This window comes from Haliotis cracherodii, unplaced genomic scaffold, assembly GCF_022045235.1.
Source record: "Haliotis cracherodii isolate W230 unplaced genomic scaffold, xgHalCrac1.p SCAF_3, whole genome shotgun sequence".
Taxonomy (NCBI): domain Eukaryota; kingdom Metazoa; phylum Mollusca; class Gastropoda; order Lepetellida; family Haliotidae; genus Haliotis; species Haliotis cracherodii.
The window spans coordinates 57173687-57199578 of record NW_027266286.1 but is presented as its reverse complement, the minus strand read 5'-3'; the positions used below and the strand labels follow the sequence as shown (position 1 = coordinate 57199578).

Genomic DNA, 25892 nt, shown 5'->3' with positions numbered 1-25892 from the left:
ACTGCGGCATGGTATCTCGGTGGGCTAGCACCAAAAAACTGGCATTAGTCCGGCCTAGTACAAGCCACCTAACAAGTGCACGTCGCTATATACGTGCAATAATCTCGAACGCCACGTTGAACCCCAATTCAACTCACCTATATCTATTTTTACACCTTCACTGAGCCTTGAGGTGTATTAAAATGTTGTCTGTTGTGTATCCAATTGTATTATTCCGGGTGGAGGCGAAATACGTTCGGGTCTACTTCCCACAAACTCAGGCTGAACACGAGTGAAAGCATCGCCATGCATGTGTGCGCCAGGGTGCCCCTACAGCCGTTACTATTTAAACGTGTTCTCTCATTTCTCGCAGCTGTATTGTCCGAAGTCAGTGACATTCATGTCATCCTGACATTTGTTTACCCGGGATAACAGATGGAGAGACAGGCTGGATCGGGTTTCGGGAGTTTGGGATGTAGAAATATAGTACAGTAGACTCAGCATCATAATATGTTAGTCCCGGAACAGTCCCTATATACTATTAATGTAGAAATCTGTCAAATCCAACATTTGCCTTTTCCAAATCCCGTTACTGTTTCCTGGTCCCATTGGCAAATCCATTTTGCGTAAGTCGACATCAACTCAATGAAATCGTTATAAAATATACTTCAATAAACGCTTTAAGAGGCAACCCCTCTACACTGTGCCATGAACATATGGATAAAATATACAGCTAGACAGGCAGACAGGCATACAAGCAGTATATTTATACGAATCGCACCTAATGTATGCATGTAAAAGTACATAAATAACAAGAGGACCCCCGTGGTCTAGTGGTAGGGCGTCCCCTCGGAGAGCGGAAGGGCCGGGGTTCGATCCCCGGCCGCGCCAATCCAAAAGACGTTAAAAGATGGTACTTGTTGTTACCCTGTCTGGCACTCGGCATTAATGGGCTAAAACAACGACTGGTCGGCTCGGATTCAGCATACTGTGACTGAGTGAGGTATTCATGTTAAACTGCGGCATGGTATCTCAGTGTGCTAGCACAAAAATCGGAACCAGTCCGGAATAGTACAAGCAGCCACACACACACGTGCATGCACGTCGCTATATAATCTTGGACACGACGTTGAACCCAATTTCACCTCACCTCACCTCACCTCACCTCACCTCACCTCACCTCACCTCACCTCACCTCACCTCACCTCACCTCACCTCACCTAAATAACAGCGACAACACCATTTCCACATTCTCTCGAAAGGCGAGTGTATCCTGCCCTACCGGTGGCACCCGTCACAAACACATACACAGGCAATTGTTCACCTAAAAAAATCACGGGAACATATGGTTCTTGGAATTGCATCGGACATCATTTTTGTTATTGGTGTGTCAAATCTGTAAAAGTCTTCCACTTTTTGAACGGTTAACGAATGTTCTTACCTTGATCAAACAAATTGATCTCAAATGGGGTGAAATGTAGACACCAAAGTCTGGAGCTGCTAGAATATTGCTCGACTTGAAGGTAACGTTGAACACAGGAAAGTTGATCCCTCTTGTCATACAATCTTGTGGAGAGTGTTTTGTCTCTCTATATCTATATGCATAGATCTAAACATAAAACAGACGGGGCGGTTTCACTGGTCTCTTATATTTTTAGTTCAAGAGTGTAAAATAGTGGAAGGGACTTTGCTATTGGACCATAATTGATCGATATTCGATATTCGAATGATAAGCATACAGTAATATCATGTTACTCTACTTGAGCCACTCTGTAAGTGTTATGAGAGACGTGTATACATACACAAAAAAATACAAGGGCAAAGTACATAACGGTAGAGTAAAATAAATATATAGAAGATATAAAGAAGATACCTACGCCCCATGATAATATTTAAACATGTAACAACTAATTGTACATTTTCTGATTACTGATTAAATTGCTGAGATCGTGTTCATATCTGACTACGTGTGACCAATGATCGATGAAAATGGATTCTTGGTATAATTCATATCTAATATCTTCGAATTCCCATACAGGTATGAACTCTTTTTGGCCATAGAATGCATTAAAACCACAAAGAACCAATTACCGCTCTGGGCATAGCAAGAGCTAATCCTCTGTGGCCTTAATTTAATTGGTAGGATGTAGTTTGGTGAGTAATGTTAGAATAATAAGATTCGTAGAGTGAATTATGTCAGTCTATGTTACAGGATATGAAATTGTAATTGATGGATAAATGCATGTGAAATTCATATCTGATGTTTATCTTTGCCACAATATCATTGTGTGTAATATTAGACTCCCGTGGCATGAATTGAGTGAGTGAGTGAGTGAGTATGTTTTTTCGCCACTTTAAGCAATATTCCAGCAATATCATGGCGGGGGACACCAGAAATGGGCTTCACTCATTGTACCCATGTCGGGAATTGAACGCAGGACTACAGTGTGACGAGCGAACGCTCTAACCAGTAGGCCATTCTCTTGATCACGAGGAATGTCGGATTAGACAGAGTCTACGGTATGAGGGGAATCGGACCGGGACGGGCACTGCACTTTTCTCTCATGACTGTGGTGACATCGGGTCACGATGACATTCAGGCAGCCATGTCTCAGAATCTGATCCATATTTGTTCGCCCCTTAATATAAGACAAGCATCAGTACTGGAACCCGGAATGTTTATGTGGCATAAAACAAACTGTCTCATCGAATCCTTTAAGCGAAAAAATGAGAAACGACATCATTATTTCCTTTCAATGATGTTAACGAAACAACGACCTTGTACAATTTTCCATTACTGTATTCGACGAAGGCGCATGTTGTGTCGAATCACCGTCCTCTCCGGACAGACGCTCTATTCACTGCACCATGGAGGCGGTGCACTTGTACGAATTTATAAAAAGAGTAAACGAATAATATATTATATAACTAACGTTTAGTAGTAATATATAGCTTTATCAGTGACTCGTGACGATCCGGGATCGAATAGGTCTTCAACAACCCATGCTTGCCGTAAAAAGCGTCTGTGCTTATTGTAAGAGGCGAGTAATGGGATCGGGAGGTCAGGCTCGTTGACTTGGTTGATGCATGTCATCGTATCCCAATTCCGCTGACCGATCTCGATGATGTCAATCACTGGACTGATTAGTCCAGACACGATTATTTACAGACCGTTGTCATATAGCTGGAATATTGCTGAGTGCGGCGTTAAACAACAAACAATGTCCGAAAATGATGAGATCTGATTGGTCAACGTGATCTTGATAAATTACTGACAAAATAACCCGCCTTGGAGTGTAATAAATTTCTTAGCGGGGAAATGTATATCTTAAACCCCGCCACCAGCAATACAGGCTGCACGTGGATTTCTAAGTGGCAGAACAAATCCCTTATGCCCTGCGTCGAAGTGAAAAGACGCTCGCTTTTTCCAAACCCCATGTACCCCTCGTGATCCTGCTACAACGAATTTATCTTACCTATTTTATGCGGTTTTATGCGTCTCTTGTTAGGTTTTATACCACATGCCTCCGGTGCGTGGCATGAAACCTAACGAGGGACGCATAAAACCCCATGTACCCATCCTGATACCGCTACAACTTAAAATGTATGCCGCCTCTGAGGGAAATACATTTCTCAGGGGGCAAATAAATCCCTTATACCCCACCACGAACAAGACTTGCTGCACATGGATTTTTTTCTGAGAAGCAGAATAAATCCCTTATACCCCGCTTCGAACCAAAGAGCCGCACTCATTTTCAGAGTAAATGAAAGCCACCTGACATAGCACATGTTAACCTCAGCTCATTCGAACAGCTGTTTTCTATCAATTTTGAATTTGTTTTAATTTTCTTCCAATGTCTAGTATTAAAACATGTCGGTAAGATAAATTCGTTGTAGCAGGATCACTCGAGGTACATATAGTTTAATGCGTCCCTCGTTAGGTTTTTCGCCACTCGCTGTCGGCTCGGAGAACCTGTGGTTTTAAGCGTCCCACGTCAGGTTTCCGGCTCGTGGTATAAAAACCTGACGCATGACGCATAAAACCACATGTACCCCTCATGATACTGCTACATCTAATAATATGTGCATAACCCAATTTTCATGACCTTGTTGTCGTGCATTCTACAGAGTCCAGTATCAATGCCACTGGAATGACAAAACATAATACTGGCGACAACGTCCTGTTAACAGGTTTTCAATCGGAACAGTCGTCACCCCCCCCCCCCCCCCTCGCCTTATACATTTCTGCTCTCTCCTCCCACCCCCCTCAATCACCCCCCAGCCCCCAGCCCAACCCCCTCTTGCCCCTTTTTCTCGTTGATATTACACAAGTGCACATTGTGTGTACCATTAGACCGTTGTCCTTGTACACAAGGTCTGGGTATTTGTTCTATTCCTCTGGCCCTGTGTCCTTTTTCGTGATTGACCAATGAAGCCTGTCGGATATGTTCTTGTTCTCGTCATTCTTTGGATAAAAGGTTAGTTCCATGCAATGGGACAAATAATTAAGCGGTCAATTTAAATTCCACGCTGACGCATCAATCTTCGTTGCATGCTTTGATTGGGCTTAAAGGTGGGAGATAAATTTAGATTTCGTACACTGGGATAAAAGGTGAGTGATTTATGTATGTCATACACTGGGCTTAAAGGTGAGTGATCAGTTTAAATTGTGAGAGATAAATTTACATTTTATGCCTTACCCTGCCTTACCCCGACAGGATGTGGATAAAACAAGGAGGGTACGGTTCTTAGTTAGTATACTGTGTCTTAGTGGAGAATCAGGGGGCTTGTACTATGAAAACGGTATCAGTCCGGAGTACTACAAGTACCCACTCACGCGCTCACACACACACAAACACGCAAACGTTGACAGACACACACGCGCGCATGCATGCATTAAATGCAATTAGCTTGAACGTTTAACCCCATTTCACCTCACTTCACCTCATCTTTCTAACATAAGTGATCGTAAGAGAATTTCAATGGGATAGGTTTGGTGAGGTGAGGTGAAATTGGGTTTAACGTCGCGTCCAAGATTATTGCACCTATATAGCGACGTGCATGCACGTGTGTGTGTTTGTGTGGCTGCTTGTACTAGTCCGAACTGATGCCGAATTATAGTGCTAGCTCACTGATATACCATGCCGCAGTTTAACATGAATACCCCACTCAGACACAGTATACTGGCTCCGAGCCGACCAGTCGTTGTTTTAGCCCCTTAATGCCGAGCGGCAGACAGGGTAACAACAAGTACCATCTTTTAACGTCTTTTGGTTTGACGCGGCCGGGGATCGAACCCCTGACCTTCCGCTCTCCGGGCGGACGCTCTACCACAAGACCACGGAGGCGGCGGATAGGTTTGGAACTCCTCCATAATGTCTAATGAATGTTATTGATACAACCAGTTTCATTGATGTTTTTAGGAATGATGTCAATGCCCCGGAGCGACGGAATGTTGGACATGACACCTTCATCTGGGATAAAGAAGACACAGGTTTTGTAACATTAAAGCGACAAACGCTTTCAATAATCATAAGAAATACGTTCAAATAACTGCATGATCCGTGAAGATCCGGGTAAGAATAGGTTTTCAGCAATCCATGCTTGCCGTAAGAGGTGACTATGCTTGTCGTAAGAGGCGACTAACGGGATCAGGTGGTCAGGCTCGCTGACTTGGCTGATTCATGTCATCGTATCCCAATTGCGTGAGTCGATGCTCATGGTATCAATCACTGGATTGTCTGGTCCATACTCGAATATTTAGTCATATAGCTGGAATATTGCGGAGTGCGGCTTTGAACAACAAACAAAACAATAGAAAACAAAATCCTCCTGACCTGAGCACCTCTCTGGTGTCCACCACATACACTGAAAGACCATTAACCAACATTTATTTACTCATACGTTCAGTTTTATTAAAGGTAAATAGAGAACATCTGATCCGTGGGTTGTGCAATCTGACAAAGCGGTTCACGTCGAGTGACGTTGTCTTCAAACGTAGACTTCTGCAGCGACGTTACAGCACCGCACCCAACGAGTCAGACGTTGTTGATATAACGGAGGTGGTTCGTCTCAGAAGGCTGGATGTTCTCAGTTGCTGCGAGAATACCATAGCACCAACAGCCTGGCAAAAACAAAATACCGAAGTATGTTCTACTTTTGAATACTACTCGAATGAAGAATGAAGAATGAACTTCGTTTTATTATCACATTCATTTGTAACTTCTTAGAACATCCTGTGAAGACAACTTTACTTGCACATAGTAAATTTTAGTCATTTCGCACCAAACGGAAAAATAAACACTTAATGATTTCTGTTCCGTACGATGCTTTGTAACCAGAACATGTGCCACTTATATGACATTTGATCTTTTTACAGAAATATGACGCTAGCCCTTGTCTTGAGCATGTCCGTAGACGCCGCATTGACCGCTTGTGCTCCAGAGATAACCATAGCCTGCCCTTTAATCTTCACGGAAGGTCTTTCATGAAGAAAAAGATACAGGATTGTTGCTCTAAGCTGGGTAGCATAAACTTATCTAACCATCAATTTTATGTATGTATATATTTGCGCGCGCGTGTGTATGTGTGTGTGTGTGTGTGTGTGTGTGTGTGTGTGTGTGTGTGTGTGTGTGTGTGTGTGTGTGTGTGTGTGTGTGTGTGTGTGTGTGTGTGTGTGTGTGTGTGTGTGTGTGGATCTAATGTTTTATTTTCTATGTACCCATTCATTCATCAATTTTTAACAAATTGAATGTTCAAGGCCCTTATGGGTGCTTTGATTTTCATATCATATATCATTGTATATTTGTAGGAGAAACTCGCTACAGCTGTTTTCAAACGGACTCGCTCAAGAACAAAGATTCGTCAGTTGAGTCTTTCTCATTGGACGAAACAGATACCGTAAACGATATTTGGGATTTTCCAATAACCTCCTCACAGATACAACAAGTATGGCTTTTCACGAGTCTGAAACGCACTTGCAAGGTCCCTATTCCACAAAACTCTCTGTTCACGACTGTGCACCATCTTGTAGAAATAAAAAGTCATATTGAAACGCGAGCGCCTCAAAAAACTATTGCCAGGTCAATATTGCAACTCGAATTCGGTATGTTTGTTTAGGATGGCGAAGAGCATCTTCTTCGAAAAATATTGCCTTCGTTCAAATTTGATTAAGGTTGAAGATGTCCCTTATGATTCCAGCTCATTGGACACTATGCTTCATCTGCTGAGAGAGCAGAAGCCAGGCAACAAAAGCGAAGAGGTATCATGAACGGCGACCTTGACTATACCAGTAACAGAAACCCTGCCACAGTGAACGGCGTGACTAACGCTGACTGTGCATGTAAGCTGCAGGATAAGGTGGCTTTCGATATGGACAGACAATTTACAAATGGACATGCGAGTGGGGCAGGTAGCATCACTACTCCTTTTGTGGACGAAAAAAGTGTTGATCGTTCCAGAGGAGGAAAGCGCGAGGAAACAAAGTCAGGGATTAATCTCGTCGTTTCGACGACACGTCCAAGTGTCACGGTAGCACGCCCAGCGTATTCGCTCACGTCCATACTCTCAGATTCTTCCATAACGTCCGTACGATCGACGTATTCCTTCACGTCGGCACGATCAACGCCTTCTCTCATGCACACACGAGCAACGTCTTCGTTCACATCCGTACGATCATCATTTCCCCCGATGTCCGTACGATCAACGTCTTCCCCAACAACCGTACGATCAACATCTTTCGACACGCCGACGAAGATGAATCAAAGTATGTTAAAAATGTTACAATATGTTGCCATAACACAAGTAACTACAAAATATATTTGTGTATCTGTAATTAAAACTGGAGAAATGATGACGTAGACTTAATGTAAACTGCTGTCGTCAAGGATACATTTAACACAATCTTTGACAGGCTAGATTTGTATAATAACACCGGACTACCTCATGCTCGACCATGGCTATTCAAATTGATACATCGAACCCAGCAAAACCTGAATGCCCTCGTGATAATGTACAGCCTACTAAAAGAAACTATCTGGGGAAAGTTGGCAGTAAACAACTTTACAGACAGACAGACACAGACAGAGTTTTATTTTCTGTATTTGGCTCATAATCTCCAACGTATAACCACATTTATCTACATGTTGTATGATATTAGGTACAAAGTACAAAGGTAATCTTATCCTTCACACTGTATAAGTTAATTCCTTAATAACTATGACAGTTACAGACGCCTACCAATACATATAAGTGTATTGATATCCTTGCACTGTGATAGAAAGCATGGTAGAAAAATCCATGAAGGTCTAGATATTTTCTACACCAGCACTCAGGTTCATATGATGAGTATTATAAGGGAACTCTTGACATTAATCAAGTGTATTACGTTGCCATAATATCGATTCAGTTGGAAAAAGTAATTCTGAAAGAATTCAACAATTTCTACCTCCCAATATTTCTGCAGCATTACTTAGTATCGGGGTTACTATGTCAAATATTTTACATATATTTATACATGTATCTTTTTATTTATAATAGACGCTAACACTTTACACAAAGTGTTCATAAGTGAGATTCTGCTATCTACCTATGTTGTTCTTATCGCTTGATTAGCATGGTGGGCAGGTTCCTGTCAATGTGAAATATACAATTCTGATTTCATTATTATTCTTAATTTTCACAATCCCAATGACTGGCATTTACAAAGATTTTTTCTTTTAATCTGTATCCTAAACTATTTCAATTTTTCACAGATGAAAGAACTTCTACAAATAAACGACCATTCCATCCGGCCGCACTTATTTCATATTTCAAGAAACAGTCCGCGACTGCTGTTACATCTTCCCCGACTAAAGTGAAATTCACACAGCCATCAGCGACAGCCCCTTTGTATACATTCCCCAAACGCCAGCGAGGGCCGTTGACACGGCATCACACAGGGCATCCAGGGCGAATTAAATTAGTTGAGAACGTGCGGCACAATAATCCCTCTAATATCTTCTCTAAATATTACAAAATGAGGTCACGAACAACGACAAGTCAACAGTCTGGGGTAACCCCGACTTTGGTCACCTTTCCAAAAGTAACGTTTTCAAATAGCTTTGTCACCGCACATGATGGTGGTGGACAACCTGTGGTACGGAGGGATAGGCCAAAGTGGACATTGCCATTGAAATCGCATGAACAGCCGAGGCCAGCCGTACATGGAAGACGAAACAAACCAACTTCTTTCGGACGACACAGGGGGCGGAAATGGAAGAAGCCGAAACATAAACACAGGGAGTGCATTTATTCACTGATGAACATGGAAGATGTTGATGCTAAGGAATTGATTCAGGGTAGTGGGGTAGTCGTTTTCACCTGAGGGCGATTTAAAGGCAAATATCTGAAGAAACATACATGAATATACACCCATGTTGTATACACCCGTTCTCTCAACAGCCCATATGCCCGAGTTCAATTCCGCACTTCCAGCGTATGGTGTCATTCGTGAAATCATTGGCGTGATAGATTATGAAAAGCTATCCATAACCCAAACGCTGAGTTGTACCTGAGGTGGTCAAGGTGTGAACGTTGTTTACCTTCTCTGATTCAAGCTTTAATATAAGACTCCCCTGTAGCAGAACGGCCACTGCAACACAATTGCTACAATGCTGGATGTAAGATGCATCATGACCAAAAACTGGCTCTGGAAAAGTAGTAATAGCAGATCTAGCGATGTCCATATTGACTATGATGAGGACAATATGTACACTGCGGCTATCCATCATATACTCTGTGGCAAGCAAACATTGAACTATGGCAATCAAACATGTACACTATGGCAATCCATCATGTTCACAATGGCAATCCAACATGTAAACTATGGCAATCCAACATGTACACTGTGGCAATCCAAAATGTACACTATGGCAATCCATCATGTACACTATGGCAATCCAACATGTACACTATGGCAATCCAACATGTACACTATGGCAATCCAACATGTACACTATGGCAATCCATCACGTACACTACGGCAATCCAACATGTACACTATGGCAATTCAACATGTACACTATGGCAATCCAACATTTACACTATGGCAATCCAACATTTACACTATGGCAATATATCATGTACACTATGGCAATATATCATGTACACTATGGCAATATATCATGTACACTATGACAATCCAACATGTACACTATGGCAACATATCATGTACACTATGACAATCCAAAATGTACGCTCTGGCAATCCCACATGTTCACTGTGGCAATCCAACATGTTCACTAACGTCATCGAACATTTATACAATGACAGCCAAACATGTACACTATGGCAATCCAACATGTACACCATGGCAATCCAACATGTACACTATGGCAATCCAACATATTCGCTGTTGTAATCCAACATGTTCACTAAGGTCATCGAACATGTTCACTGTGGCAATCCAACATTTACACTGTGGCAATCCGACATTTACACTATGGCAATATATCATGTACACTATGACAATCCAACATGTACACAATGGCAATCCAACATGTACACTATGGCAATCCAACATATTCACTGTGGCAATCCAACATGTTCACTAACGTCATCGAACATTTATACAATGACAGCCCAACATGTACACTGTGGCAATCCAACATGTACACTGTGGCAATCCAACATGTACACTATGGCAACATATCATGTACACTATGACAATCCAAAATGTACGCTCTGGCAATCCGACATGTTCACTGTGGCAATCCAACATGTTCACTAACGTCATCGAACATTTATACAATGACAGCCAAACATGTACACTATGGCAATCCAACATGTACACCATGGCAATCCAACATGTACACTATGGCAATCCAACATATTCGCTGTTGTAATCCAACATGTTCACTAAGGTCATCGAACATGTTCACTGTGGCAATCCAACATTTACACTGTGGCAATCCAAAATGTACACTATGGCAATATATCATGTACACTATGACAATCCAACATGTACACAATGGCAATCCAACATGTACACTATGGCAATCCAACATATTCACTGTGGCAATCCAACATGTTCACTAACGTCATCGAACATTTATACAATGACAGCCCAACATGTACACTGTGGCAATCCAACATGTACACTGTGACAATCCAACATGTTCGCTGTGGCAATCCAACATTTTCGCAATGGCAATCCAACATGTTCACTGTGGCAATCCAACATGTTCACTAACGTCATCGAACATTTATACTATGACAGCCCAACATGTACACAATGGCAATCCAACATGTACACTGTGGCAATCCAACATGTTCGCTGTGGCAATCCAACATGTTTGCAATGGCAATCCATCATGTACACTATGGTAATCCAGCTTGTACACTATGGCAATCCAACATGTACACTATGGCAATCCAACATGTACACTATGGCAATCCATTACGTTCACTATGGCAATGCAACAAGTATACTATTGCAATCCAACATGTACACTATGGCAATCCATTACGTTCACTATGGCAATCCAACAAGTACACTACGGCAATCCAACATGTACACTATGGCAATCCATCATGAACACTATGGCAATCCATCATGTACACTATGACAATCCAATATATACACTATGGCAATCCAACATGTTGGCAATGGCAATCCATCATGTACACAATGGCAATCCAACATGTACACTATGGCAATCCAACATGTACACTATGGCAATCCAACATGTACACTATGGCAATCCATCATGTACACTATGGCAATCCAACATATACACAATGGCAATCCAACATATACACTACGGCAATCCAACATGTACACTATGGCAATCCAACATATACACAATGGCAATCCAACATATACACTACGGCAATCCAACATGTACACTACGGTAATCCAACATGTACACAATGGCAATCCAACATGTACACTATGGCAATCCAACATGTACACTACGGCAATCCATCATGTACACTCCGGCAATCCAACATGTACACTATGGCAATATATCATGTACACTATGGCAATCCATCATGTACACTACGGCAATCCAACATGTACACTATGGCAATCCAACATTTACATTCTGGTAATCCAACATGTACACTACGGCAATCCAACATTTACACTATGGCAATCCAACATGTACACTATGGCAATATATCATGTACACTATGACAATCCAAAATGTACGCTCTGGCAATCCGACATGTTCACTGTGGCAATCCAACATCTTCACTAACGTCATCGAACATTTATACAATGACAGCCAAACATGTACACTATGGCAATCCAACATGTACACCATGGCAATCCAACATGTACACTATGGCAATCCAACATATTCGCTGTTGTAATCCAACATGTTCACTAAGGTCATCGAACATGTTCACTGTGGCAATCCAACATTTACACTGTGGCAATCCAACATTTACACTATGGCAATATATCATGTACACTATGACAATCCAACATGTACACAATGGCAATCCAACATGTACACTATGGCAATCCAACATATTCGCTGTTGTAATCCAACATGTTCACTAAGGTCATCGAACATGTTCACTGTGGCAATCCAACATTTACACTGTGGCAATCCAACATTTACACTATGGCAATATATCATGTACACTATGACAATCCAACATGTACACAATGGCAATCCAACATGTACACTATGGCACTCCAACATATTCACTGTGGCAATCCAACATGTTCACTAACGTCATCGAACATTTATACAATGACAGCCCAACATGTACACAATGGCAATCCAACATGTACACTATGGCAATCCAACATTTACACTGTGGCAATCCAACATTTACACTATGGCAATATATCATGTACACTATGACAATCCAACATGTACACAATGGCAATCCAACATGTACACTATGGCACTCCAACATATTCACTGTGGCAATCCAACATGTTCACTAACGTCATCGAACATTTATACAATGACAGCCCAACATGTACACAATGGCAATCCAACATGTACACTATGGCAATCCAACATGTACACTATGGCAATCCAACATGTACACTATGGCAATCCAACATGTACACTACGGCAATCCATCTTGTTCACTACGGCAATCCAACATGTACACTATGGCAATCCAACATATACACAATGGCAATCCAACATATACACTACGGCAATCCAACATGTACAGTACGGCAACCCAACATGTACACTATGGCAATCCAACATTTACACTATGGCAATCCAACATGTACACTATGGCAATCCAACATTTACACTATGGCAATCCAACATGTACACTATGGCAATATATCATGTACACTATGACAATCCAACATGTACACTATGGCAATATATCATGTACACTATGACAATCCAACATGTACACTATGGCAATATATCATGTTCACTGTGGCAATCCAACATGTTCACTATCGTCATCGAACATTTATACAATGGCAATCCAACATGTACACTATGACAATCCAACATGTACACTGTGGCAATCCAACATGTTCGCTGTGGCAATCCAACATGTTCGCAATGGCAATCCATCATGTACACTATGGTAATCCAGCTTGTACACTATGGCAATTCAACATGTACACTATGGCAATCCAACATGTACACTATGGCAATCCATTACGTTCACTATGGCAATCCAACATGTATACTATTGCAATCCAACAAGTACACTACGGCAATCCAACATGTACACTATGGCAATCCATCATGTTCGCAATGGCAATCCATCATGTACACAATGGCAATCCAACATGTACACTATGGCAATCCAACATGTACACAATGGCAATCCAACATATAGACAATGGCAATCCAACATATACACTACGGCAATCCAACATGTACAGTACGACAATCCAACATGTACACAATGGCAATCCAACATGTACACTATGGCAATCCAACATGTAAACTACGGCAATCCAACATGTACACTATGGCAATATATCATGACACTTTCGCAATGAAACATGTACACTATGGCAATCCAACAAGTACACAATGACAATGCAACATGTACACCATGTCAATATGGGTATTTTAAACATGTGTACACTTTGTTTCTACAGACAATATGCCCCAGGCCTCTCAAGTAGCCGAGCAGAGTCCCGCTGATCGTGGGTTCGAATAAATTATTCTCTGTGATTGATGATCGTGAAGTTTGTTTGTCAGCACCACACATGTTGACAACGTCTGCAGCATGACTCACTTCGTGCTGTCCTTACATAGCTGAATATTGATGAAACCAGAGTCAACGCAAACGTGTTTCTCAAAGTGTTTTAACGTTACTATTTCTGATAATGTACATATTGCTACCACATTATGTATAATTATACCAATGCTATTCCCGTTAATAAAATTCTCTTGCACTATATTGAGTTACTTAATAGTATGCAATACACAGATTTTACGAAAAGTCATTATATATTATACCCTCTTGTAAGTGTCTGAGATATCTGAGTGTCGGTGAGGGGGCACGGGTGGCCCTGTCGTCTAAGGCGCCGCGATTCGCTGTGCAGAGTTGCGTCCCTTGGACACGCCAGAAACCTATGATTGTGGGTTCGAATCCCGGTTCGCCCCGATTATGTTTCTAGGTTTGTCAGCACCATACCCGTGCTCGTGGGTTTCACCGAAGCGGTAAATGTCTTAGACCTGCATCACTTCGGGCTTTCCTCCCACATTAAGCTGACTCGCCGTGATATAACTGGAATACTGTTAAAAGCGGCGTTAAACCCAACTCACTCACTCACTAAGTGTCGGTGAATAACACAAGATTTTGCCATTTTAAAATTATTTAAATTATTAATTATTGCTCATGATGCCAAACATGAATTAGAATCGAGGTCAAGATACATGTGATATGAACCGAGATCTGGGTAGAAACGCGTTTGGAAACCATTTATGTTTTAGGGAATCAAATGTCTGAGAATATTTTATGGTCGTTTCAGTTACGTATGACAGATGTCATGCGTAAACATCACATCGCATCACTTTCGTCCCACATAAATCTGACACACAGTGATATAACTGGAATGCAGTTCAAAGCGGCGTAATAAACCCAACCCACACACTCCAACACAGCACACAGCAGCCATAGTGAAGACCTCAGCTCCACTATAGACTCATAATTAAGAAACAAAAACAAAACAACGAGGGTGCTTTACATGATATATATTTACATATAGATACATTATTACTAAAAAATAATGAAAATATATGACATATACCTTATACGTGCAGACAAAAACACAACAGTAAAATAAAGTTTGATGCTGAAAGAAATAAATTCATTAAAGTAGCTAAAAAGTAAATACTCGGATGAACACGAGAGACAGGCGGGTCCGTGAACTATATATTGTTTTATATATTAATCATGCCTCAATATGCGTATCTCATTTCTCCCTCACGATCTGCTGAAAATATAACTATAGCAAACCTGTTTGTTTTTCTAATGATTATAAGCACAGTGTGAATAGGTTACCTCCCAAATCGTAAATATATATATATATTGTAAGGTGATCCACTGCCTCATTGAGGCCAAGACCACGAAGCCATTGTTTTAGCTGACGTTTTGACATCACAATGGCTTCTAAATATCTGTGAGTGTTTACTGAACCACCCAGAAACAACTGTGTACAATAACGTGTAACAAAAAAGCCATGATGGTTAAATCCATTGAGCATTTATAGAAATACAATCCATCTCCAACCCAAGTTTGGTAAAAGATTAAACCTGTGCAATCATAAACTGCCGGGGAAAAGAAAGTATACGCATGATAATTAGATGTGAATAAATAATTACAAACGTTATCAAAACGTTTCTAGACTGTTAACAGTCGCCGAAACACTGCAGACTTAAGGTCCAAAGTATAACCGTACAAAATACATCACCATCTAATAACATTCAACCACGAGTGCATACTTTCTTTTGTCCGGTAGTGTAGTTACACATAGGGGCAAGCAAGATTCTGTCTCCTTCTCCTTGTATTCATCACTTTCATTAGAAACTTATGAAATACCATAGAAAACAATACGATTATAAAATCTGTCGACATTCGGCTCTAATCTTGCCGTGCATATGACTAAGAAACATATTTATGAAGTTATTGGGCAACAGTTTGTAAAGTGAAAACGCATGTGTTTTACAGTATGTGAGCAAACACGTGCATTCATAAGAAAATAACAGCCTGAGATCATTGCGTCCTTTTATGGTGGTTTTTTTTTTCATTTAAGTGTCAAGAAACGTGTTCTCGTCTTTCCAAATGATGACACAACTAAGACTCAATTCTACGAATCAATGTCCTAAATACTGACTAGTTGCGCATTATTATGCGAATGACCAACCGTTGAAAATGATCATTTGATTAAGTTATCGAGTTAAATAGGATTCATTCTGTGCTAAAAGACTTAGCAAGAGCATACGGTGAGGGCGAGGGCGGGCGATCTCTAGCAGTGGTAACTGGAACTGACAGAGTTGTCTCCCCTTCTTTCTCCTCGTCAGTCGACAACCCTGAGTCGTCGTCACTGGCTCTGGCTTGGGTGCTGTCCCCGTCGTCGTCATTTCCTTCCACAGTTAGCGTGTCTTTCTTCTCCACTTCTTCAATAAAACTCGTCTCCTTCTCCACCAGATCCTCTGTGTTCTTTTCGATATTCTCCTGATCCTTCTCAACCGTCGGAGGATCCTTCAATGACGTATCAAGCTCCTCGTCTAACTGATCATTAATACATATCCCCAGGTGAGAGTATCCAGATGGGATGTCGTCAACGCTTGTCTTTCTCCTATAGTTCAGCCTGTCATATTCCTCGAGATTCTTATTAAAGGTAACCTTTTTTTCCTTCTTCTTCCGTATTTCACTGACGGATACATATTCGTCAGACGTGCCGCCATCATCGCACGCCATTCCATTCTTTTTATTTCTCCTAACCTGTTCTGACGTCACATACATGCCAGAAAGGTCGTCGCTGTCGTCATCTTTCTTAAAACCATCGTTGTCCTTGAACCTTAGCTCTGACCTTGAGTCCCAAGGTGAGGAATAAACGTCCGTCGTTGCGCCAGGAACGCCCACTGTGTGATAGAGAGGCTCGATGGTTACCGACTGCGCGCGCCGTCTAGCTGCACTCTCGTCCACGTCGGCGTACAGATGCTCCTCGAGGTAAGGGTCGTTATGGATGCTGGTTGCCTTATCGTTCTGAAGTCGGCGTCTAGTAAATAAAATTAATTATAACAGGCGTGTGTCAGGATAACAAAGGCTCAAAGCAATGTTATAAACATAAATAAATACCATGAATAAATGAATACCCTACACTACACACACTAGTTCTAGAATAAGTACAAAGTGTGTTATTTATATTTGATAGTGCTGCGATGGCATTGACATATAGAAGGCACAACTCCGATTGCAATTAAAAATACGTCCTTGTGTTTATTGCATTTCAAGAATCCGGAGAGATTCGACATCGGTGATTTGATTACCTGGCCGCGTCACACAAGAGACGTTGAACGATTGTGCTCGCTTCAAGGGAATAAATCTTAAAGCACGGACAGGTCGGCGCAGTGTCAGTACATGGTGTTTCATAGGGGTGTCCATGTTAAACTGCAGCATGGATTGGGCTAGCATTATAACCGCTAAAAGTCCGGACTACACACACGGTTTTAAGGGCACAACACACGTGTACGCGCCTCGCAATTTACCTGAAATAATCTTTAACGCGTCGTTAAGCCCCATTTCACATGATCTTTTTACAAGATTCCATTTTAGTACTCCACTAGACAGTCACATTACCATCTAATATCTAATACTACCGGGTGCCCATTCACTGCTGGGTAAACAGAGGCATATTTCGAACGAAGACACTCACCCAAGGAAACGCCACGTGCTACACGTGTTTCAGTGTGGGACGGGACCATAGCCAAGGAAACTGCGAAGAGGCACGCTGCCGGACATGGTTTCCAAGCAATGGGTGAGGTCAGGTGAAATGGGGTTTAAATGGGGATTATTGTACGTATACATGTATAGCGACGGGCGTGCATGCGACGCGCGTGCACGCGGGCGGGCGTTCGTGCGGGCGTGCGGGCGTGCGGGTGTGCGTGCGTGCGTGCGTCTGTGTGGCTGTGTGGCTGCTTGTACTAGTCCGTGCCGACCACTTGTTTTAGCCCCTTAATGCCGAGCGCCAGACAGTTTAACAACAAGTACAATCTTTTAAGATATTTTGGTTTGACGCGGCCGGGGATCGAACTCCGGACCTTCCGCTCTTCCGCTCTTCGGACGCTCTACCACTAGACCACGGAGGCGGTCCACCCAACAATGGACTCTCCCTGACCTGATTTGTTATCTGTGCGCTGTGCACAGGTCCTCGTGTTACGACATGTTACCATGAAATGAAACGCCATTCGATGCCAGACTGCTACCAACGCGAAGACTGTGTGAAGACGTTACCTGTATATCCACAGTGCGATGAGGACGCCTATGCCGATGATGAGCACCCCGCCGATGATGCCGCATGCTAACGCCACTGCTGTCGGTACAGCTGAAACACATACATAAATAGTTGGTCAGAATACACCGGTGTCCATTATATATAAACATAAATATACAAGTGGTCATTATATACAGGTCATTTTATACATGTGATTATTAAATAGTGATACAGATGATCTATCACTGAAGTGACGAGCCACCGCTTTAACCACCAGCCTATCCTACCTCCCCTCGGTGTTACGAGCCACCGCTATAACCTCCAGGCTACCCCACCGCCCCTCGGAGTAACGAGCCACCGCTTTAACCACCAGGCTACCCCACCGCCCCTCGTTGTGACGAGCCACCGCTTTAACCTCCAGGCTACCCCACCGCCCCTCGTTGTGACGAGCCACCGCTTTAACCACCAGGCTACCCCACCGCCCCACTGTGTGACGAGCCACTGCTATAACCCCCAGGCTACCCCACCGCCCCTCGATGTGACGAGCCACCGCTTTAACCACCAGGCTACCCCACCGCCCCTCGTTGTGACGAGCCACCGCTATAACCCCCAGGCTACCCCATCGCCCCTCGGAGTAACGAGCCACCACTTTAACCACCAGGCTACCCCACCGCCCCTCGGTGTGACGAGCCACCGCTTTAACCTCCAGGCTACCCCACCGCCCCTCGTTGTGACGAGCCACCGCTTTAACCACCAGGCTACCCCACCGCCCCTCGGTGTGACGAGCCACCGCTTTAACCTCCAGGCTACCCCACCGCCCCTCGGTGTGACGAGCCACCGCTTTAACCACCAGGCTACCCCACCGCCCCTCGGAGTAACGAGCCACCGCTTTAACCACCAGGCTACCCCATCGCCCCTCGTTGTGACGAGCCACCGCTTTAACCACCAGGCTACCCCACCGCCCCTCGGTGTGACGAGCCACCGCTTTAACCACCAGGCTACCCCACCGCCCCTCGGAGTAACGAGCCACCGCTTTAACCACCAGGCTACCCCACCGCCCCTCGTTGTGACGAGCCACCGCTTTAACCACCAGGCTACCCCACCGCCCCTCGGTGTGACGAGCCACTGCTTTAACCACCAGGCTACCCCACCGCCCCTCGGTGTGACGAGCCACCGCTTTAACCACCAGGCTACCCCACCGCCCCTCGGAGTAACGAGCCACCGCTTTAACCACCAGGCTACCCCATCGCCCCTCGTTGTGACGAGCCACCGCTTTAACCACCAGGCTACCCCACCGCCCCTCGGTGTGACGAGCCACCGCTTTAACCATCAGGCTACCCCACCGCCCCTCGGTGTGACGAGCCACCTCTTTAACCACCAGGCTACCCCACCGCCCCTCGGTGTGACGAGCCACCGCTTTAACCACCAGGCTACCCCACCGCCCCTCGGTGTGACGAGCCACCGCTTTAACCATCAGGCTACCCCATCGCTCCTCAATGTGACGAGCCACCTCTTTAATCACCAGGCTACCCCACCGCCCCTCGGAGTGACGAGCCACCGCTGTAACCTCCAGGCTACCCCACCGCCCCTCTGTGTGACGAGCCACCACTTTTATCACCAGGCTACCCCACCGCCCCTCGATGAGACGAGCCACCGCTTTAACCACCAGGCTACTCTTCCGTCTTTCACGTGAAGATTCAACGCCGTAACCTAGGTTTTACCTTTTCTGTGTTCCGGCTGACGCTGAGGTGGGTCTATAACTTTAGGCTGGACGTTGTTGGGCCACTTTTCTTTGGGGACGACCATGGCTGGAACAATACCAGCAAGTGATTAAAGATTAAACATCATCTTCATCTTCATGTGTTTCTCAGAATGGTCGTTAGAGGTAAGTAAGTCCATCAGAATTATTTGACATGTAGCTTACGTTGTTTAGTTGCGACACAATATATTTTTCAGCCATAACTTCAAGAAATAGAACTTTTCTTCACTGAAAATTAAGCAGGGGCCAAACACTTTATTATTAAAGCAACACATTAATTTCAGTACAGCCTGCATAAACAGTGAAAGATTTAAATCTTTCCTTTTTAAACCTGAGGACAAATTATTATTTTCAGCCTCATCAGGGACATATATATGTTTAAAAAAACAATTATGACTTTTATTCTGATATTTATCCCATCAGGAAATTCGAAAACAAGTACCCCCCTTAACAACAGCGTCCTTAGTTACAAGCGTCAACAAAGGGATCAAACAGAGAAAATATAACATAATACAAAAAGGAGATTCCGAGGATATATTAATATAGTTTGTAACGTCTGGAGTTTTTTTTACTGAAAATAGAAATGCCTAGCCCCTGCAGATGCACAATAAACAAGTAAAAAAATGCTACAAACTGCTGTATGTTTAAAGCAAATAACGAGCGCGGCTGTTTCCAGCGGGCCCTATCTTCCGGGCGGGATGGGCTGGCAGCTTCTTTGACTGACACAGGTATTCAGCTATACATAGTCATGATGTTGTCCACATGTCCCCGTAGGCCATGTTGCATGTCCTATCTAGACGGTGTTACATACCTGGGGGTGCGCTAGTTGTCGTAGGTGAAGGTTGTAGACCACAGGTCAGCTGCACTTCCTCATCTTTACTAGCTGGGGGGAATAAATTACCGGTTATCTAAACTACAAAGTGGGTGAGTGGATGATGAGTAACGCCGCAGTCAGAACTATTTAAGTCCAGTTGATAGTGAGTGTGAGTGAGTATTCTTTTACGCCGCTTTTAGCAATATTCCAGCAATATCACCGCGGGCACCAGAAATGGGCATCACACATTGTACCCATGTCGAGATTTGAACCCGGGTCCTCGGCGTGACGAGCGAACGCTTTAACCACTAGGCTTCCCGACAGCCCCTTCAGTTGAAAGAGTCTGGACAAGGCGAAAAAGGTGGGTTATAGTATCGGAAACACCATCTATGACATAATCAGTCGGATCGTAATTGCCTGATCAAAAGCAGCCGTGTTCAACAGTTTATGTCGACTTAATATATGTTGGGAATACTTTTCAGCCAAAACAGTAAAAATTGAATAGTTAATGATAATCTCTTACAACGATGATATCTGCCCTTGTGTTAACCCGTTATTTGGGTCACTGGTTTTAAACATGAAGTTAAAATGATTCTTGGTCAAACTGTATAGTTTAAGTTCGCGTTTTGGTTATTTACATATAATGTTTTAATTTGAAGTTTACACGATAAACGGCTTTTCCTGACCGGCTGTCCGAACTTTAACCTTGGAGCAACACGAAACATAAACTAAATACAGTAAACTACGGTTATATCGAACTCAAATGGGCCACTAATTTTAGTTCGGTATAACTGTAGTTCGTTATAAGCATATGTACGGCATATATACAGCAAATGGTCGGGACCAAAAAAAATAGTTCGTCATATCCGTCAGTTCGTTATAAGCGTGTTCGTCATGAACGTGGTCTACTGTATTACCTAATTCCAGCCGCAGTGAATTTCAGTTATTGCGAGTAACTGGTGCCTGACACACGAAACATCTGATAAAACTGAGCAAAGAATTAAACGGCCACACAAATGAAAGTAAACACCTTTGCTTGATGGTTGCTAAAATGAAACAAACAAGAATTGGTTATTCGATGGTTAAGTTTCTGCGACTGTTTTCGGTCCAGTAACGTTTTGTTAATGTTCGTAGATTTTTATGTCCAATCAAATTTTCAAGAGTATATTTTCTTTTTCACTTTTTCATTTTTGGCACTTAGTTTAATAATTTCCACAGACAAGAAATGGTCAGAATCAGGAGGTCCGTACTATCAAAGGGGGCACTTCTGCAGCTCGCTCATTGTAAGTACCTTCAAATCCTATCCACACAAACTCGGGTGGGATCTCATTGATCACCAAGCGGGAAATGGCGCCGTTGGTAGAGTTAAGGATGGAGACGAAAGGATAAGGAAAATATGGGTCGTGGCTTGCGAGGCATGTGATCTCGTGTATTTTGGGTTGAGCTTCCATCAGTAACTCTGAATCCGAACACCAGGTAGAGCTAGGCTTGTTGAGTCTCATGTCAACTACAAATGCTGATACTCTCCCCTTTCCTGACCAGGAAGTAGGTGTCGCTGCGCAGGCGCAGACTGACCCAGGTGGTGGAGGTACTTCCCGCCTGGCGTCGAACATGGCGAAAAGAGTTCTTCCCCGGATTGATACACTGAGGGGACTACACATGTCGGCAGTAAAAGAGTCTGGAAAAATATAAACACAACATTATTGTCATCTAAAACAATTCCTAATATCTCATAATGAAACACATTAAACAATAATTCATCAAGAGTACTTAGAGTGGAACTAGTGCAACTTAGAATTCAGTTTAAGTATTTCAAACAAAACTTATAAAGAATCTTAAACTATTGATCCAGCAAGTACCATAATATATTACAGAGACAAAATGCAAACAGACGCAATCAGGGAACTAATTAAAACATCTAACCATTGGCTGAATTTGGTGTAAGGGGAAGGGGGAGGGGGGGGGGGGGGGGGGGGGTGGGGGTGGTAGGGCTAAAGAGCTATCTGGGGTGACATAGAAGGCACGGACAGTTAGGTGCCATTCTTGACAGATTTACTATTTGCCCAAAAAGAATCCATCGATATAGAAAGGTTATCACCATATGAAAATTAACATGAACACATGGAATAAGACACATTATTTTCTAAAATGTGAGTACTACATATAGAAATCCATAAAGATTAAGACGTTGTACCAATTCGGGAAATCGAACCCGGGTCTTCGGCGTGACGAGCGACCGCTTTAACCACTAGGCTACACCTCTGCCCATATATAAAGAAGAAGAAAACCTATACGTACCATTAACACAGACATAGTCAATGAGAGAATAGCTTGAGACATTTCGGTGTTCTACTGGTGAACAGGCTGGTGATGCCTCGGGCTTCTGGTCTGTTTTAATAGTACACTGTTTATTTCCCGAACAGTCTCGGTGGAACGTCTCCAGGTGGTCCAGTGGGTACGGGAACAAACAGTCTCTGCCAGCAGCCATGTCACAACACACGTCCTTCCATGCATCTTCACACGAAAATGAATACGGGCAGGGGGAACTCACGGCGTGAACTCCATACAGCGCTTCTCTAATGGCGATCTTGTGAGCCGGTGGGCATTGCATCAACAGATTAGAACACTCCCCATTGCACACGCTTGCCGTCTTCTCTAAAATAGCGGCTTCAACATCTGTCAAAAAAAAGAGTCGTTGCTTTTCGTGTAACTTTTCCTGTCTGTTCTTAAATTCTAATTCGCTGTATCAGTGCTATAATCTTGGACGCGACGATAAACCCCATTTCACATTTCACCTCCTGTATGTACACTTTTTAAACATATTAATGGTCACGCTACCAAAACGCAGCCAATGTTTAATTCAGAAAAGCGAGATTGTTCTGTGGGTGACAACTTCTTTATTCTATTATGACGCGACGTATTAGGATCTATACCGAAATGTCTCATCATAATAGAATAAATAATAATACTATCTTGTCTTTACTATTTCTTGCCAACTTATGAAAATGCCAATCAAACAGTTGATACTTCGATGTTTGTTCTGAGGAAATCAATACACGCACCTTTTTTCACTCCTGTTTAGTTTTACCTTTTCACCAAATGCCGCATTGACGCCAACATAATATGATCTCATTGTAATGATTAACAACGTTATTTATTTTGATATTACTGATATTGTACCAAGGCGGGTTAGTGTTGTTGATATTGTCATAAAATATAAAGCATGAATGTCAATCAGTGACATTTGTGTTAACAAACTAATGAGAGTGTCCGCCAACAATTTTTTAGTTGTGGCATATTGTGGGTGTCGCTCTTGAGATTTTACTTCGATACTTTGAATATGGATATATAGAGTATAACAAGAATACGATTATGCCAACATAGAACCCAATGGCAGATATTAAAACATATTGCAGAATCATTATCTTTTTATTTGATAAAACATATATAGAGCGTCTAAACAGCAGGTGGTAACCCAAAAAACAAGTTTACAGAATGAAAGTAGTTTTAATTCTGGAAGTGCGATGCTGAATTTCTGTCTGAACGAAAGAGATACACCCTGTACCAAGAAACATCAAAATACACATATTTGTGACCCTACTTAATTTCTAAAGATTTGTCTGACACACCTAAAACGGAAATTAGATATTCGCTAAAATAGGAAGTTCATGACAAGGAAGTACATACCTAGGAATATATAAATCCAAAAGATGAATAGTACATAAAAAATATTCATATTAATTCCACCGACTTTCCGTCCGTCAATCCATTGTTTGCTTGTACTAAGTTGGAAACTCCGTGAATAACTTCATGTCTGTATGTACATCCTCCAAGTAATGTATTCCTACACGACTGTTCTCTCAATGAACCGCGAGTGATGACCAGGGTGGTTCGGTGATAAGTGATTAATTAGCCGTCAATCAATCAATCACCTGTCATAATAAAGGAAGTCAAGATACTGCAGGCAGGAAACGCTGCGCTATGGATGATGTGGGTGTGTAGGTGAACACATATGTGTGGGTATAGTTTTTAGAGTAGTTTGGATAGAAAATTAATCGTTGTTTGAATATTATTAATTAAAACAATGTGTTGAAGATGCAGTTGAAGGGGTTATTGGCATGACATGATTGAGTTAGGATTTACAAACACAAGAGGGTTTTGTTCATGCAAATATGCAAGCACAGTTAGGGCTAATGCAGCATTAACAAGAGGTAATGGACACAGGGCTCGGGTATCTCAGCTTCGAACGAATCATTGAAAGATACATAACGCGCTTTCTTTTCATTACACCTTGCGAGATTTTAAAAAAATGAGATGTTCAACAATTTTGAATCATGTCACCATGATCTTTAGAAATTAAAAAAATATCATTGTTAATAAAACAAAAATAAAAGAAATATTTACACTTCTAAATTAAGTCAGTAGTAACTCGGTGTTGGGTGTTCCTTTCGTTAAATGTCGACATAAAATATTATTGCTCGGAGCGTAATTGCTACTTCGCCTACCCTTGTCACGTGACAGTATGCCCCTGGGATACCCGCCGCGGATGAGAGAAGCAAGTAGTTTTCACGTGTGTCGCAGATGGTTATGCAGATGAAGAGATAGCTTTCAGGAAAATTAAATCGTTCGGTTTTTATGGCTTATATCTGAATATGAAAGTTTGAGGGTATCAACAAAATTGATGAAATAATATTAGTGCATATGTCGTCTTCGTTATACCAACTGGAATAGATCAACGATTATGTCTTAAACAGATAACATAAAATATACTCCATGTGTCCGACATTGTTTCAAATTGTCAAATGCAGCGTATATATGCAGCGTATCTATATATATAATATATACACACACACACACTTACATTTGCTTTGCTTATTTTTGTCCAATGGGAGAAATTGACCTCT

The 25892-nt window shown here is 42.5% G+C and overlaps 2 protein-coding genes across 2 annotated transcripts; one reads left to right on the top strand and one right to left on the bottom strand.

Annotated features, from left to right (window-relative positions):
• Window positions 1-4408: 4408 nt before the first annotated feature.
• Window positions 4409-9343, top strand: LOC139475560 (uncharacterized). The gene is made up of 7 exons (XM_071258751.1): window positions 4409-4457; window positions 5403-5473; window positions 5901-6125; window positions 6359-6503; window positions 6791-6927; window positions 7180-7744; window positions 8733-9343. Exons 1-7 carry the CDS (start codon window positions 4409-4411, stop codon window positions 9341-9343), a joined length of 1803 nt encoding a protein of 600 aa, XP_071114852.1.
• A 7043-nt stretch (window positions 9344-16386) lies between these two features.
• Window positions 16387-24724, bottom strand: LOC139473776 (uncharacterized). Its single transcript, XM_071256531.1, has 7 exons — window positions 24676-24724; window positions 23287-23664; window positions 22280-22666; window positions 20986-21057; window positions 20137-20223; window positions 18436-18526; window positions 16387-17200 (listed from the first exon to the last, which is right to left on the bottom strand). Exons 1-7 carry the CDS (start codon window positions 24722-24724, stop codon window positions 16387-16389), a joined length of 1878 nt encoding a protein of 625 aa, XP_071112632.1.
• Window positions 24725-25892: the final 1168 nt, after the last annotated feature.